The sequence below is a fragment of the Watersipora subatra genome, chromosome 3 (genome assembly GCF_963576615.1).
Source record: "Watersipora subatra chromosome 3, tzWatSuba1.1, whole genome shotgun sequence".
Classification (NCBI taxonomy): Eukaryota; Metazoa; Bryozoa; class Gymnolaemata; order Cheilostomatida; family Watersiporidae; genus Watersipora; species Watersipora subatra.
In genome coordinates, this window is record NC_088710.1 from 72,198,068 (window position 1) to 72,215,525 (window position 17,458).

General features: G+C 37.8%; 2 protein-coding genes across 2 annotated transcripts; both read right to left on the minus strand.

Moving 5' to 3' along the window:
• Window positions 1–229: 229 nt before the first annotated feature.
• LOC137391086 (uncharacterized) lies at window positions 230–2,838 on the minus strand. Its single transcript, XM_068077438.1, has 5 exons — window positions 2,607–2,838; window positions 2,236–2,273; window positions 1,409–1,633; window positions 1,010–1,125; window positions 230–862 (listed from the first exon to the last, which is right to left on the minus strand). The coding sequence occupies exons 1-5, from the start codon at window positions 2,769–2,771 to the stop codon at window positions 696–698; spliced, it is 711 nt and encodes a 236-aa protein (XP_067933539.1). The 5' UTR covers window positions 2,772–2,838; the 3' UTR covers window positions 230–695.
• Window positions 2,839–3,554: 716 nt separating this feature from the next.
• LOC137389627 (glutaminyl-peptide cyclotransferase-like) lies at window positions 3,555–15,063 on the minus strand. The gene is made up of 8 exons (XM_068075687.1): window positions 14,821–15,063; window positions 14,358–14,504; window positions 14,115–14,217; window positions 13,808–13,980; window positions 12,470–12,628; window positions 10,337–10,436; window positions 8,256–8,372; window positions 3,555–4,696 (listed from the first exon to the last, which is right to left on the minus strand). The coding sequence occupies exons 1-8, from the start codon at window positions 14,956–14,958 to the stop codon at window positions 4,545–4,547; spliced, it is 1,089 nt and encodes a 362-aa protein (XP_067931788.1). The 5' UTR covers window positions 14,959–15,063; the 3' UTR covers window positions 3,555–4,544.
• Between the last annotated feature and the right edge of the window lie 2,395 nt (window positions 15,064–17,458).

Below are 17,458 nucleotides of genomic sequence, written 5' to 3' on the forward strand. Positions count from 1 at the left end.
AGGCGTATGACTTACCAAATAACAGACTTGGTGCCTGTCGGTGAATATAACTTTAAAAGCGCTCTTAGAGGAAATAAGATAATCGAAGTCATGGCAAAAGTGATTTCATAGTAAAAATATAAGAGCGTTAGTTTAACAGGATATTTTCGACACCATCCTATAACACTTCTAACATGTTAAACTATGCTAATATTAGAACAATACAAATGCTAAGGCTGTTCAAAGCAAATGAGAACTTTAGTAGTATTACATTTTACAGTTTTGCTTTGTAGTGGATGACTACAGGGAATAGATTGTAACTAAAGTTCAGATAACTCCTATACCCCTCATGAACACTTTTTGCTGCAGTTCAAGGAATTTAAGGTTAGATATTATTTGTTCAAAGCTATCTATATTATATATAATAAAGATCAGAATACATGGCATTTAAAGAGTTCATAAAATTGTGACAACTTAGCAGTGTCCCAGCTACAAAAACAATGTGAATGGTTTGCACATTAATATGTTGTCATAAAACAATGAAAAAACATATTATTATAATATATTATTTCTTGCATAGAAAGAATGAACCAGTTATGACCTTGTAAAAAACCTGGGTGATTGTCGTATTATTAAAATAAACAAAATGGTTTTATTGCAAAGTATAAAGAAAGATATATACAAAAGAAATATGACCGAGTTTTCCTGATATCATGCTAGTTCAGCCAGCAAGACCATCGAGATCTTCCTCGTCGCCTGTTACAAGGATTCCAGCGTCTCATAGTGTAGGGAGATGCAGTGGTGGTTGTTGGTATATTACAGGGAGGATAACCAGAGCCTCCATTGCGTAGATATACTATCCATCTCTCCAGCTCACTGATGCCTGTTGTAGCATATCAACATTATACCTTCTGATCTTAATTATTATTTGTGGTGACGCATCGTTGTACGTTTAAAAACCATTTCTAATAGCTAGCAGAAAAAGCTTATCGAAACCAGCGAGTTCTTTAAAACTAAATCTATCACTTACTGATGCATCCGGTCCTGAACCAGACTTCACCCTCGCAGCAGCTGGTAAGGGTAGATGGACAAGGTCTTGGCACCTGCACATAGTAGGTGCTGATAGTCTGGCAATTGTTTTCATCGCTGCATAAATAAAACAGTGTGTGTTCACATGTATATACTGACAAGAGGTGTATTAAATTGTGTATTCTACTTAGTACATATACATGTTTGTATAAGCTCAAGGCTTGGTGCTGTAAAACCTTTTGCCAAGGTAGTCTGACAGGTCAAAAATGGAAGTGACACCTGCCAAGATTGCCAGGCGGAGTATGTACAAGTTTAAAACCCAATTAAAAACTTGAATACCTGTTACAGCTGTTCACGCAATTCTGTTTTAGCAAGGAAAAACTTTTACCTATGAACATACCGTGATCGTCGATTCCTGTGTCGCAGAAATCGGTGAAAGCAATTTTGACCCCTGCCACAGTTTCCTCTTTCCCTAAACCTACACGCACTGTTCCACGAGTATCTAGTTCTCGCCTCTGTAGATGGTGGCACATTCACTTTGCAGCAAGTTTTGGCCGTCAGCGGTGAGCAACCAATGATATCAACCGCATCGGATTCAATGGATGAGCTGTCACTAGACCGGGACCTTTAAGAACATGAATGATTTAAAATGATTTAAAATCAACTCTTGTATTATTCTCTTAGAGTGTGTATAATTGCAGTAGCACAGCATGAGCAAAAATCGCTGATCAGTCTTAGGGCAGTACTAATTTGTAATATAGTCACAAGTGATCTGCCTTCAGACCTGACAGTAATGAAAGCTGTTCACAGCCTGTAAGCTTTAAATACTGTATTCCTTAGTTGGTGACGAAGAATGTAGACAACTTAACACCTTTTACGGGCTTAAAAGCTAAAAATATATCTTAAACGTGTGTAACCTGTCATCACTCAGTTAGAAAAATGATCACGAAACGTACTGTTTAATGCTTAACAATAAGTATTTACCAATCATAAGCACTTGCTGAAGAACTCAACTAACATATTAAACTCAAACTAATGCTTTAGATTACAGCCATGCCCAACACACAGCACCACTAAATCCAGCAAAATGACTAGTAGACAAAGTTTTGGCAACGCTTTGATCTGTTAAAAGTCAGTAAATAGTTGTTAATAGCTTATCAATAACCTGCTTCATGAACAAGCGAGTTGTTAGATAGATCATTCCAGAACATTTATCAGCTGACTTACCTAGAAGACATGCGAGCGAATGCTGTGCGGAATACTGCCTGCAAAATAACAACACATCTACAGTATGGCTGTAATGCGTGCATGAAATATACTGAGCATATTCATGCAAATATGTGAACATACGTGTGTGTCTGTACACAGACAAGTGATCAGGGTGGGTAGACCATTTCAAACCTTACTTGGATAAACCAAAAAGAAATTATTCAAGGTAAATAAATGTAGAGCTACAAAATTCTGGCAAGATAAGTTTCAAAGTCAAGTATATAGAGCTTGAATATATAGTGTTCTATGATGGTGAAGTCTATAATACTGAACACAGGACAGTCCTCAACAGGTGCTCTCGAGCTACCATAACATTTAGCAGTTCTCACCTTAGGTTCTGAAGCGACAGAAGATTGAGCTAACAGTGACTCTAATTCAGCAACAACTCCTTCACCACGCTCGATGTTACTCATTATAGCTTGGTTGTTTTCATACGAAGAGATTGGCCTCGCAAGATATAGCCCAATTAAGACTACACTAAAACACAGTGTCATCTTGTCCTAGCTGTAGCCACCACTACACGAATACTCTACCACTTAGCTCCCACCAACAGTATTTATAGCATAGATTGCTGATGCTGCACAGCGCTAATCCATTGATTGAAAATCGGAGCGAGTGATTTGACACGGAGAAACCTCAATAAGATGTTATTCACAGCATGTATTTTGTTGAATTGGAATGCAGTTTACTCTGGCTAAGCACTTACACTCAAAACAAGTGTGTAGAAGTAATTATTGCTGTAGGAGGAAAAAGGAACTACTTGGAGAGTGAAGCAATGAACTGACAGTCAGCGCATTAGAAAAAACAATTCCTGTTGCCAAATACCCTATTTATATAAAATCCACATGTTGTTTGTGGTTTGGCCATCAGATGCGCTAGATATACATCTAAAGATGTAGCGATGATGGTCGTAAAAACACAAATCTGAATTATTTGCTTCCTTTTCGATTGAAATATATGGCTGGTATATTGGAAAACAAGCCTTATAGACAAGATATGACTAACCAACACCACAGATCAACAATTTGAAAGATTTATTTAAATATTGTTTTACTTAAACATTAAATACAATTGAATCACACAGGGCGGGGTTGTTTGATTTCAGTCAAGTTTGGCTACAAACTAACCACGAAGTTGTTTGCTGTCTCACATAAACCACGCTTGACAGTGTCTAATATACTAAACTGAATATTCGGGTCAACAAGAACATTTAGATATCAGACTAGATCCATTTGTACAAACTAGAAAGGCATATTAGTAACTTAAAATTGGAGGGGTAATATGGAATGCAAATTATATTTAAAATTATTTCAGAAAAGTAACCAGAGTGACACAGCCAATGCAGATGGTCCATTACATAGAACATAATGTGAACATTATGAACATCCTCAAGTAAACACAATCAACAAACTGCTTCAGTATATAAATATTGAATGAATAAAACAGAAAAGCATGTGGTAATTATGTCAGAATTATGGAAAATCCCAGCTTTACAAATGATAACAATTGCTTGATAAAGATATATTGCTATGCGATGTATGAGACAGTCACCTGTAATCTGAGATCAGTTGAACAGTACCTTAAACTGGCTAAACAAACAGTACACACATTGCAATTCAAGCTTAGAACAAGCTTAAGTTTAACAAGTATCAGACACGGGTTAGGAATAGATGAAGTAATGAGAGAAGACAACTACAACAAGGACAAATGCATAGAACTGTTTCACTGAGATGGAACACGGTACTGGCTTACACAGAAGAACCGAGAGTTGCTCAAAATAAAAGTAAAATATTAAAATATGCATCTGACAATTATGCAGTCTCAATCAATTTAAATGTCTTTGCATAAAATAAATTTAGCCCATCACCGTAGAAAAATAGGTTTGGAAGTAATAGTGACTGCAAGACAAAAACCAGTTAATAGATCAGTTACTTACAGGACAGGATTATGATATGCAGGGTGATGCTATAAAACATAACAAACAGAGAAAGAAAAGTCCAAATTTCATGTTAACCATATGACCTTGTCAAGGGAATGGGTGCAGCAGAGTAATAACATAGCAATGCTATCAAGTAAGGGCTAAAAATAGTCCCAGGACAACCAGAGTGTGTCACAAACAGTTTTACATTCATCGGGTCATTCTCACAAGGCTCCCCAGAAGCACCAGAAGTTATTAGCCCGCCGAATGCTGTGGTAGAATTGTAATTGTATTTGGGGTTAATAGTGACAAGCCTTACAAAGCTTGAGTTGCCTTCTCTCTCGCACAGTCATAATTTCAAATGCAGATATTCGGAAACGAATATTCTAAAAATCTTGTTGAGGTTGTTGATTGTAGGGTAGTGCAAAGCCTGCTCATTGTCTCGTTCCGTGTGCCAAACAGATGGGAAGGGGGCAGAAATAAGGTGTAGAATGGGTACACCTAACAAGAAAAAAACACAAAATTAAAATACAAGAATGTGCCATTACATCGCTGCACTATGCACGAGACTAAAATCATGCGCGCATTCGTCGATAATCTGCAATGCAAAATAACACTTTAGCCAACAATTTGGTGATAAGCTTCATATTCGTTATTATCTTCTTTTTGTTTTTGTGGCTATATGTGTGTACAGCTTGAAACAATAGTTTTAGTCTTATCTGAAGGTCTGAGACAGCTTTATTTGGGTTTTATCCTGTGACAGTGCTTTTACAATTGAGCAATAGTCATGCAAATCGATTTGTGTCTACTTTGAGATGACAACAGCTACAAGTTTATCAAGCCTTTCACATACCTACATACTCATGAATATTTGCATGTTTTTAAACTTGACCTGTAATAAAGTCATCAAGTTTTTGTTGTGCAAATTATATACACAAAATTGTTTTTATATTTAAAGATATTCGGCTGTCTCCATTTTAGTTAGCACTTTGTACCCTTACAATCTAGCGTGCCGTTAGCATACCCTGACAATCTAGGGTGCCATTAGCATACCTTGACAATCTAGTGTGCTGTTAGCATACCTTGACAAGTTAGGGTGCCGTTAGCATACTCTGATAATCTAGAGTGCCGTTAGCATGCCCTGACAATCTAGCGTGCCGTTAGCATACCATGACAATCTACGGTGCCGTTAGCCTACCTTGACAATCTAGTGTGCCATTATCATACCCTGACAATCTAGGGTGCCATGAGCATACCCTGACAATCTAGGGTGCCGTTAGCATACCCTGACAATCTAGGGTGCCATTAGCATACCCTGACAATCTAGTGTGCCATTAGCATACCTTGACAATCTAGTGTGCTGTTAGCATACCTTGACAAGTTAGGGTGCCGTTAGCATACTCTGATAATCTAGAGTGCCGTTAGCATGCCCTGACAATCTAGCATGCCGTTAGCATGCCCTGACAATCTAGCATGCCGTTAGCATACCCTGCCAATCTAGGGTGTCGTTAGCTTACCCTGCCAATCTAGGGTGCCATTAGCATACCTTGACAATCTAGTGTGCCATTATCATACCCTGACAATCTAGGGTGCCGTGAGCATACCCTGACAATCTAGGGTGCCGTTAGCATACCCTGAAAATCTAGAGTGCCGTTAGCAAGCCCTGACAACCTAGCATGCCGCTAGCATACCCTGACAATCTAGGGTGCCATTAGCATACCCTGACTATCTAGCGTGCCATTAGCATACCTTGACAATCTAATGTGCCGTTAGCATACCATGACAATCTAGTGTACCGTTAGCATACCCTGGCAATCTAGGATGTCGTTAGCATATCCTGACAATCTAGGGTGCCGTTAGCATACCCTGACAATCTAGAGTGCCGTTAGCATGCCCGACAATCTAGGGTGCCATTAGCATACCTTGACAATTTAGGGTGTCGTTAGCTTACCCTGCCAATCTAGGGTGCCATTAGCATACCTTGACAATCTGAGGTGCCGTTAGCATACCTTGACAATCTAGTGTGCCATTATCATACCCTTACAATCTAGGGTGCCGTTATCATACACTGACAATCTAGGGTGCCGTTAGCATACCATGACAATCTAGGGTGCCGTTAGCATGCCCTGACAATCTAGGGTGCCGTTAACATACCATGACAATCTAGGGTGTCGTTAGTGATCGCCAGGTGCGATCACGCACCTGGCGCATCGATAAAACGCAGAAAGTAAGTGTGAGCAATCGGTCAGATGCTCCAGAAGGCAATCGATTAGTGCAGGTGTTAGTTGTCGGTCTACCAGGATGAATGTCACCAATTTGAATACCGATTATAGTAATACAGTCAAACATTGATAACTCGCCCTCGGATAGCTCGAACACATGTTAACTCGAACAGTTTTGTTTGGTCCGTTCCCACGCAATGATACATTGCTTCAGATAAATCGACCTCAACTTCGTTAACTCGAACAGTTTTTTGCCCGACGGCTACCGAGACGGTTGTTATCGCTTTAGAATATCACTTTATTCCAAGCCATAGAGATAAACCCCAACTTTCAGTAGTTCGTAGGCGTTGTTATTACCATCGGCAAAATATTTTCGTCAATGACTTTTCTAAAGGTTTGGTGAAATTTGATTTTTACCAAACATTCGCTTAGCGATGGACCTACGAAGGCTAGGAAAAGCGAGGTAACCTTCGCATGAACTTCAAGAAAAATCGGCAAAATTGATCTTGGTTAAAACGGGGTTGAAATGCTCAAAAGAAAAAGATGTCTTGTCTTCGGAGCATTTCAACAGCGATCAAGTTTTGCATATTTTAATCTGAAAACGTCCTGGCAGTCACATCACATAAAACAACAAGCAAATCTCAAGTGATAGAAAAATTTCTATACTTTCTGATAAAAAATTTCTAAACTTTACATTAGAAGCATTTAATTTGAAACAAGCCATTCATGCTTTTGATTTATATTATAGTTTGTATATGTACATGAATCTACTAATAAATACTTGGACTTATGACAGTGCTCTGATAACTTGAACGCTCTGATAATTCGTGAAGTTTGACTTATCCGTGTTTGACTGTATTTTATCTCAACCTTTAACCATGGCATCTAACGGACACCACGGATATTTTCTCTAAAAATGTATTCCTAGTGATTGAAAGAAATTAATTTTGCAAGTTTTTTGCGTTTCAAGAGTGAAGATTTATGACGCAACCATACACCCCACATACACCCCACATACACCCCACATACACCCCACATACACCTCACATACATGTACTTCGACTGAGGTTTATATGCTCAAACACAACCTCAGATGATGTATGAATAACTGGACACCAGAAATAGGCAGAATAGACATTCGAATAACAACTTCAGTTTTATTGACATAAATAGCCTGAGTCGAGGATGTGTACTTCCTATAGCATGCGCATTAATGTGCAGAGTTAAAACCTGTGATAAGGCAAAACGCACTCAACAAAAACTAATGGTACACTTCTTACACAGCAAAGGTACTTCACATTATCGTTTTTCCAGTAGCTTTAGGCTTTGAAGAGAAATAAGCACAATTGTGAATAGTTTTTCTTACACACTGCTGGCTTGATTTTGTGGAGAGAACCATTACTTCAGCACGCTCTTCATGATTCAACGACCGTCGAAAGTATATGCTTTGACAATTTAATATAACATAATTTGAACGAACATATTTTGTTACACACTTGTTTCTGCTAAGGTATGACCATAAAATGGGTATACTGTATACCGGACATGCAGACAACACAACTTTAGACAAGAATTTTAGACGAAAGCGTCTCGTGCACTCCTTTTCAGATAAAGCTAGTTTTTAGTATCATATTAGAAGCTTATCCAAAAGTCAGCGAGATTATAATTGATAGAATCCTTAACACTTACGAACTTAGACCAATTGTTCGATGATTTCTAAACAATCGATCATTAAAAAATGTTCTGAATCACCGGCTGATCTAAATTTTTGCTGCATTTGATCGATTATTACCTAATGTAAACACGACACGGCTTTATGAGAAACTGGCAGGCATTACCTTTATGTAGAAATGGAATGTGATCATCTTCAATGCCACCATAGTATCTAGTGCTTTGAAAATAATCATTTTCTGATTTGTGGTCTTCCAATAAACCAGCTTTATGCAGCTTGGATTCTAAAATACAAGATGCATACTTGTAGATATCTGCCTTAGCGCTATGGTACCATGTGTGACACAATAAGTGACAAGTCATCATATGTGACACTATAAGTCACCATGTGACACTATAAGTGACACTATAAGTGACAAGTCACCATGTGTGACACTATAAGTGAGAGGTCACCATGTGTGACACTATAAGTGACAAGTCACCATGTGTGACAAGTCACCATGTGTGAAAAGTCACCTTGTGTGACACTATAAATGATAAGTCACCATGCGTGACACTATAAGTGGCAAGTCACCATGCGTGACACTATAAGTGACAAGTCACCATGTGTGACACTATAAGTGACAAGTCACCACGCGAGACACCATATTAGACACTAAGCAAGTACAGCGAATATAACTGAAAGCCTATTCATGCTAACCATAAGTCTTTTCTATGATATGAAATCTGCCACTCCCACTCTAGTATGCGCTGTGAACTGAATTGACATGTCTAGCAATTTGATTGGCTAGAGATTTGCTACAATATTTTATCCAAAGCAAACAATTGTTTTGAATAAAATTAAAATGCTGAGACACTGAATTAATATGAAGGAAGTACGCAAACATGTATTGGCAAGATAGAGTCAACATGTTAAGATGGCATACTCAATTCTAACAATGTAAATATATTGTTGCTGTTTGCTTGAAAACTTTTCAAAACATTCACAGCCTGTTGTCAATTGGCGGGACCTCTCAATTTTTCTGCTTCCTGAATAAATCGTATTTGTGGTGAACGCTTGTTTTTTGTTTGCATTGTAGGTCAATTTATTCAATTACGGCTTCTGTAAGGAATTGATGTCAATCAAAAATCTGACTATAGTTGTGTTTAACCAGAAAAATATAGTAGACCTAGTTTAGATTGTAAGCTGATACTTGAAACACAGGCATAGTTGCCGTTGAAAATATGAAATAAGACCGGTGGGAAAGAACATGTACATCAAAAACGTGCTTAATAATGAGGGTGATTGCTATTCGTCAAGTATCTACTAAACTTTACAGTAAAAGGTAGAAAACTTGTCTCAAGGAAACAGCTGTTACCGCTCTAGCGCCTAAAGGAGAAACTGGTCCCTTGAGCAAGTTATTTCATCCTCAATATGCAATCTTACGAACTACAAAGTCCTTAACTAGAAATGCGTTGATGCAATGGTGGCAATATAATACTGCATAAGCAATAGCAGACAATGTGAGCCTCGTGTGAAAAATATAAGAAACAGCTTACTGCAATCCTAGTTCTTGTGATAAGTGTGGCTAAATACAGCATTTGAAATAAAACACTTTGCATATTTTGTAAAACAATGTTCAATCCTGAATAATCAGTGTTTTACAAAAATAAACCTGACTGAAAATTTTATGTTCTATTGTTTAGAGAACACTAGAAGGGATTTAATCGCTGAGAACCTGTAGACGCATGAGCTAAAATTCAGCTCAACGCATCAACAGATCATCTGTGAATCCAATAAGCTCATCCTAAAGCCTGGTTCCCATATCCATTGCAAAGCACTGGTGACAGCACCGCAGGCTATTAGCGGTGAAATGGGAACGTACGCGCCAGGTACCGCCGAGGATCGCCGGTAGTTGCTGGCGGCATCGCAATAGTTTAGCGCTGTTCAAATTTCGCAAATGGCCGCAGGCAAAACCTTCCCGAAATGCACTGTACGGGTAAAGGTCACCATTATAGGAACGGCATGGCGAGCGAACATTTTATTTGACATCGCAATTATGTTTACGATATTATTAACGATGTGGCTTTTATGTGAACAGATGCCGCCGAGCCTAGCGTCGCGAGCGTTTTGCTGTGCATGTTACCGCCGGAGTCTCAAAATCGATATGGGAACCAGGCTTTAGCGCAAGTGTTTTTATGTGAACAGCCCAATCATTTTATCCAGAGCTAAATAAGCACAGTTCTGCACATAATCTATAAAACTAACCGATTGAACGAAGCCTCTTGAACAACTTAGTCGTGTCCTCAAAGAAGTCTCTAAACTTCGGGTTCCTCGCACCAATCAGATCAAGCAAGACAAAAGCATCCTACATGGAAAGAGAAAGCAATTAGATAGATTTATATGTACTACATGTAGGTGACAGTAAGGGAACTGCAATAGAATTTGTCTAAGCTAAGTATAAGACAACAACGATACACATCTCAACATCGTTGCTTAGCCTTAGGAAACACCGAAACTAAAAACCTTAAAGGTTGACTTGCAACAAAATTCACATTACAGTTATTTGGTATCAAAAAATGTCTTACTCTGCTGTGTTGTAGGTGCAAAATATGTAGAAATGAAATTACAAGCTCTTAAAAGCTCAAAAACGACCAGTTAATCGCAGCCATCATGAAACCGCCATAGATTGGAAACAGTTCATTTCTCTGACGTAGTAAATCCATTTGGTTATTGTTTTGACACGTGATGTTCTCCCGTGAATTAAAAGGCCAATAAAAGGCTCAATATAAAACTTCTTGTAGCACTAGTTTATGACAAACACTTCGGGTTTTACCCAAGGACCAGTATCAAATATAGATGCTCGCTACTTTAGTTTTGTTTCGGCTTGGTCTAATCGTCTAGTCGTAATCTGATCATGTGACCCATACTTCCTGCCAAACAGCGCGAATAATTTCTGCAGCATTTCTCTGACTATCACAAGTGACCAACAGGCTCGTCATGTTTATCAGAGAATGATATGCACTCCTTCGAGCTAAGGTTAAAAAATTGAACGAATTTTTACGGTAGGTTTTGAGATATTAGTGCTCAAAGTGACAGCATTACAATGATGATGAAATAGACGCGTAAGGACAATAGACATGATTTTATTGAATGCGTGAAGTATATTTGTAAAAATATTTTGACGAATGAGGTTGCATGAAAGTGTAAACAGAAGCCATCTCGTTCAACCTCATCCCATTTGAGCCGTTTTGGTAAGAGATTCCAAACTACAGCGTTTTCGTGATGGCTGCGATTAACTGTTCGTTTTTGCGCTATTAAGAGCTTGTAATCACATTTCCACAAATTTTGCACCTACAACACAGCAGAGTAAGACATGGTGAACCTTTTGATACCAAATAACTGTAATGTGAATTTTGTTGCAAGTAAACCTTTAAAGGTTGACTTGCAACAAAATTCATATTACAGTTATTTGGTATCAGAAGATTCACCATGACTTACTCTGTTGTGTTGTAGGTGCAAAATATATGGGAATGTGATTACAAGCTCTTAAAAGCTAAAAAACAAACAGTTAATCGCAGCCACACGAGACCGCCGTAGTTTGGATTCGCTTTCCAACACGGCTCAAATGGGACGCAGTTGTTACAGGATGGTTTCTGTTTACACTTTCATGCAACCTCATTCGTCGAAATATTTTCACAAATATACTTCACGCATTCAATAAAACCATGTCTACTGTTCTTACGCGTCTATTTTATCGTCATTGTAATGCTGTCACTTTTAGCACTGATATCTTATAACTTACCGTAAAAAATCGTTAAACTTCTTAACCTTAGCTCGAAGGAGTACATATCATTGTCTGATAATCATGATGAGCCTGTTGGTTACCTGTGATAATCGAAAAGTGCTGCAGAAATTATTTGCGAAGTATTGGGTCACGTGGTCAGATTACGACTTGACGATTGAATAATGCCGAAACAAAACTGTAAAGTAGCGAGCATTTATATTTAATACGGGGACTTCGGTAAAACCCGAAGTGTTTGTCATAAACTAGTGCTACGATATGTTTTATAGTGAGCTTTTTATTGGCCTTTCAATACACGTGAAAACATCACGTGACAAGACGATAACCAAACTGTAATGACTACGTCAGATAAATAAAGAGATTCCAATCTACGGCGGCTTTTCATTTTTGAGCTTTTAAGGGCTTGTAATCACATTTCCACGTATTTGGCACCTACAACACAACAGAGTAAAACATGGTAAATCTTTTGATACCAAATAACTGTAATGTGAATTTTATTGCAAGTCAACCTTTAAGGGAAAAATAATGCCCACTGTTCACCCGTTTAGCTGGTAAATTGGCAAAAGGAATGAGATGCAATAGGAATATGCACATACGATGCCATCCAAAATGGTGCTGGACGAGTCATAAGGATGCGGAGTTGTGTGCCATTTGTCAGCCAAATGTCTTGCACCATATATCGAGTCTGTGTCCGTCCATTCCTTGAAAGCTTCCTCACCATCCAGAAAAAGGAATCGGAGAGAAACATCCCCAGCCTAGAGCATACCAATAGTAAGATCCAGACAGAGTATCAAAGCACAAGAGACGCTCGGAGTGAGTCGCTGCATTTGCATTGAATAGAAGCACAATGTCCAACTAGGAAATCAACATGACGACTGAATAACTGCAGCACAGCATTCCGGATGAGAAGACTTTGTGATCTACCTAAAGCTTCAGCCACTATATAACACTTTGCAACAATTGTGTGAACGCACTGTAGTAAATACTTTTTTCATCTGTCACATGTATCGCCTATAATTGAGCAGGACTTTGGCACTCATCATTGATTGCCAAGGTCAACAAAGTGTCAAGGGCAATTGTGTTTCATTGAATGACGGATCACTGAGCCATGCGGCTTGGCTCCAACATCTTTACTATCACTATCAGGAAATGCCTGTACAATCAAACCGCGACTAACGATCACCTCTGATCACCAGATATAAAGTTCTCAACACACAATGTAATATTTGAATAAATACTTGTATGCAAAAATAAAGAATTAGAAATAAAACACAAACTTAATTAAACATATGTATAGTAAATAAAGTTAATCTAAACTACATTACAACTGGTATAAGTTAAAATAAGTTATACCTGTATTTTAATCACTCACTCTACCACCCAACTTATACATTGCTGAACCTACTTTTCCATTTGTGTCTTTATGGTAAGCAATAATTTTTTTACCGACAAGTACTTCATCGACTTCTTTACATATACACGTAATTTAAATTGTTACATTCTGTTTTTAATACAGTTTTATATCATGTATTTGTTTTAATGAAATATGTGACTACTTGAAATATATATCACTTTTTTGGGCTCTCTAATGAACTAAACAAAATACAAAGTACTCTTATGAGAGTATTTGCTGCAAGCATGTGATGGTTTCAACATTCGAAGCAAATAGTGGAAATGGTTAACCATGTTAAGTTTGACTGTATTGTCCTAACCTTTTTACGCCATTGCAAAGACAACTCCACTAAGCTGAGCAAATACTGTTGAGTGTAACATCCGTAATGTTTTGACTACACCAGTGATAGCATACAAAACTTTATTGCGCTATCGGTGTGCTGTAGAATGAATAAGGCTCCAACAAGCTGTTTGCCACAAACTGTCCGACCTACCAACTAACTGTCTCTTTGATGTATCGATAGATAGGTTTGACTTGTTACCTGAGATCCCTGTCCATTGTGAAGACTGTAATTGAGGGTGCGAGCGAGATCTATCATCATGGCGCATGGGGCAGCTGAGTCAGTGGCTCCGATAAACTCAAAGTCAGCAAAGTATTTAGAGTCATAATGGCAGACGATGTTGAGAAATCGTTTGGCAGATGGCTTGAGTGTAGCTACAAATGAGGAACAGTGAACATTCACCAACAAGATCACACACAGGGTGCTCAATGAGCTTTCCGAGAACAAAGCAAAAAAAACAACCATGTTTCATGAACTTATGTCAAGATGCACGCATGCCCTAACATACCTATGATATTTCTGAAGTTCTTTATATGATATGGAGTCATCTCCTCAAAACTGTCCTCCTCTACATGCCAGGCCAACCTATCAGCCATCCAATACTTTATATGCTGTAACAATTAAATCTCTCTCGAGTACTCGCTTCAGCCCTTACAAATGCTCTAACTTAACTATACATTCTTCCACTTTTATAGAAATTCATTGAAACAAAATCAACATTTTGCAAGAGGACGTTGTAAAACCTACACACCTCTTGAGCAAAGAGGTTGCCATCTGTGTCAGGTACTCTCTCGATAAGAAGTGGATTGAGAATTTGCGCTTTGAAGACGTCCATATCTGATAAGTCAGCCAGCCTCGCATACTTTTCACTGGTTAAAGTTTTCATAACATGTTCTTCCTACAGAACAGAACGCATAGTTCGAAACTCTGAAAGCAATTTTTAGTAAAGCTCGAAAGTAAAACAATTTTACAATTCAGTTACAATATAAACACAAGCTATATACAATTCAGTTACAATATGGACACAAGCTATATACGATTCATGTAAATTTATCACGATAGAAAAATGGGAATAAAGTGTTGGTAGACAAGTATATGACAAAGGAAGACACGGGAGTAGCTGGTAAGTGATCATAGGAAAGTGGTACTGGAAGCAATAGAAATGCTAACATCCAACAGACACTCTAATAAATGAACACAAAATACATGTATACCCTCAGAGTTTTAAAATCTATAATGCTGTCAACATCTCCTTCAGCTGTTGATGACGCTGCCTTTGCTTGGTAAAATGAGCGGTGCAGTACAGCAGCGGTAAAAATAGTTACACGAATCATCGTGAGCCGAAACATCATGGCCTGCAACAGAGTACTGATATCAACATGCAAACTAAATGACAGGAAGTGCAAGTGCAATAAATCAACAAATTGGTGTGATCAATATCAGTAATTTGTAGTTATGGGTAGACAGATATATAAATGTATATATGGCTATGAGTTCTGAGGTGTATGTTAAATGTGACAAACACAGTGAATTATGAACAATGCGGGAAATAAGGATGCTCCTAAAGATGGCAAGTCTCTGAGGGTCTTTCCTTCATTAGTCAACTGTTTCGTAGATAACTTCTGTCAACACTCCACTCAACATCTCAGATCTCTCAGACACACAAAAAGCAACTGTTCACTAGGCAAATATTTTAAAACCACTTTGTAGATGGCCAATGACGATAGTAGAATCCATGGTAAAACCCCTTTAATCAAAGGCAGTTACCATAAAAAAGATAGGCGACTAGAATTGAAAAATACTCAATTCAAATCGTTCGCAAGATAACTTGATATAGCTCTTTTAAATCGCATTAGTTATCTTTGAGAAAATTATTAATACTGCTGTGAGAGAATGAAATTTAGCTGGTGTTTAATTAGATAAAACAAAGATGATGCATTTAGCTTGTTATGATTATACATAATTGAATCACCTCTAACTTGGACATGATATAAGAAAAGATGACTTTTCAAAAACTGTTGTTTCTGAAACATGTATGATTTTAGAGAAATTTGTGTCCAGCACGTAGTCAACAATCTTGGGCAACACCGTTACTTTTTGCATTAGTACTGCGTGTGGCTCTTTACAAAATATTTTGCTCAGGTCTAGACATTGATTTGTCTGTGGAGGTGATGATTACACGCAGAATGAAAGTGACTTAAATATATCACAAAATCCCTTCCTTAACAAAGTAATGTTGTCTGTTATGTAGCCAGTCATCAAGAACTCCGAAAAAATTTTCATCCAGTACTTCGAAAAATTTTTCATGATTTCACATGGAATGACTGTTTGAAAGGTAAGAAAATAGTTGTTTACTACAGTTTTGTCACCCCCTGCGGCGAATAAGTGCCATGTATTTGGTTTGTCATTGTTCAAGGACAATGATGTATTACAAATATATGAGAAACACAGAACTTGTTTACCCTGTTCATCAGATTGTGTTGAGGATTTGAAATTCTCTAATTTTTTCCACTGGTTTGACTATGCTCGAATACTTCATACTGATTGAGGGGATGGTTTTGAACATTTGTTCAAGCTGGTGAGAACGGGAGGCATCAAACAGTTTATCAGCATGCTTATTCAGAAGGTTTGTGCAAGTTGTCGGGTTATCAATATGGTCCTTAGCATAATCTTTTAGACCGATTTTTGGTTTAGACATTCTTCTTTTCACATGACAGTAAAACGCCTTTCAGTTTACATCCTTCAGAGGTTTCAAACTTGCCTTCTAATGTGACATCGCAGCATCTTTACCACAAAATTGCATTGGATATCTTGATGAACTCCCACTTGCTAGCAATATCAATAAATTTAGATTTGAGTGGTTTGTCACTGGTGGCAGACCCATTTGGTTGTAATTTGACAGCTCTGAGTCGCTAAGGTATTGACCTGATTTATTCTCCTATCATTAACCCCTGAGCCCTCACAGCCAGATTCTTACCATTTAGCTTTACTCCATGCTGTTTTTATATCCTGTTGTTTCTGATTTACGTCAAGTACCTTTTTTGCTTAGTGGTTCAGATCTATTGCCTTTTCATTCCATTACTATCAAAGTATTAAACTTTGTTTTGGGCGGACCCAGTTTTCGTTTGGTTTTGTCAAATCTACCTGCTTTTGTCACTAGTGTCTCCATAATTTTAAACCTCTCTCCCTTTAATGTTTTTATGGCAGCCATAAGCCAATTTTTTTCCATCCGTATTCTGCTCACTAAGCGCTTCAGCAACCTTATTGCCCACATAACAAAATGTTCTGGCAAACTTCTTTGAACACTTAGAAAAATTAGTTAGGCCTACCTCAACAGCAAGGCATTTTGCAAAAAATTATTAAATTTACCGTTTACAAGAAGACACAACAACTATTTGAAGTTGGTTGTAGCTTTGTTTCTTCAGTAGCTATTATATAAAATTTAAGAGTATCTCTTGATATGCCTACATTTTCTTAGATTTTCACAATTTTCTTTTTGTAGTTTTCATCTGAATAATTCGGCACAACTTCCACTAGTTTTCCATTGCATGGATTAGACACACTGTTTTCTTTTGCTGCTTGCTTTTTTTGTATCTTATTGGCATTACAGTGATGATGGCCAGAATCGCCAGCATCAATCCATTCTTCACCAGTTTAGGAGGTCAAAGTTTATGCTGTTACGCCAATTTCGGTTTATGGTTATTTTGCCAAAATTTTATTGACGAAAATACACATTTGCCGCAAGGCCATTTGTCAAGATGCAAGCCTTTTATTGCAATGTATAGTTTTCATTGAAATTTTAGCCTATTAGTCTAAAACTCAAGCCATTTAGTCGAAAATAATATTGCACAA

Excerpts from the sequence above, each read along its gene's own strand:
- LOC137391086 (XM_068077438.1), bottom strand. The coding sequence starts at position 2,771 with ATGACACTGTGTTTTAGTGTAGTCTTAATTGGGCTATATCTTGCGAGG. Across the intron at positions 1,634-2,235 it reads TTCGCTCGCATGTCTTCTAG|GTCCCGGTCTAGTGACAGCT; the intron begins GTAAGTCAGCTG and ends ATGTTCTTAAAG. Across the intron at positions 1,126-1,408 it reads CACAGGAATCGACGATCACG|CGATGAAAACAATTGCCAGA; the intron begins GTATGTTCATAG and ends TTATTTATGCAG.
- LOC137389627 (XM_068075687.1), bottom strand. The coding sequence starts at position 14,958 with ATGATGTTTCGGCTCACGATGATTCGTGTAACTATTTTTACCGCTGCT. Across the intron at positions 10,437-12,469 it reads GCACCATTTTGGATGGCATC|GATGCTTTTGTCTTGCTTGA; the intron begins GTATGTGCATAT and ends CTTTCCATGTAG. Across the intron at positions 8,373-10,336 it reads CAAGAGGCTTCGTTCAATCG|AATCCAAGCTGCATAAAGCT; the intron begins GTTAGTTTTATA and ends CTTGTATTTTAG.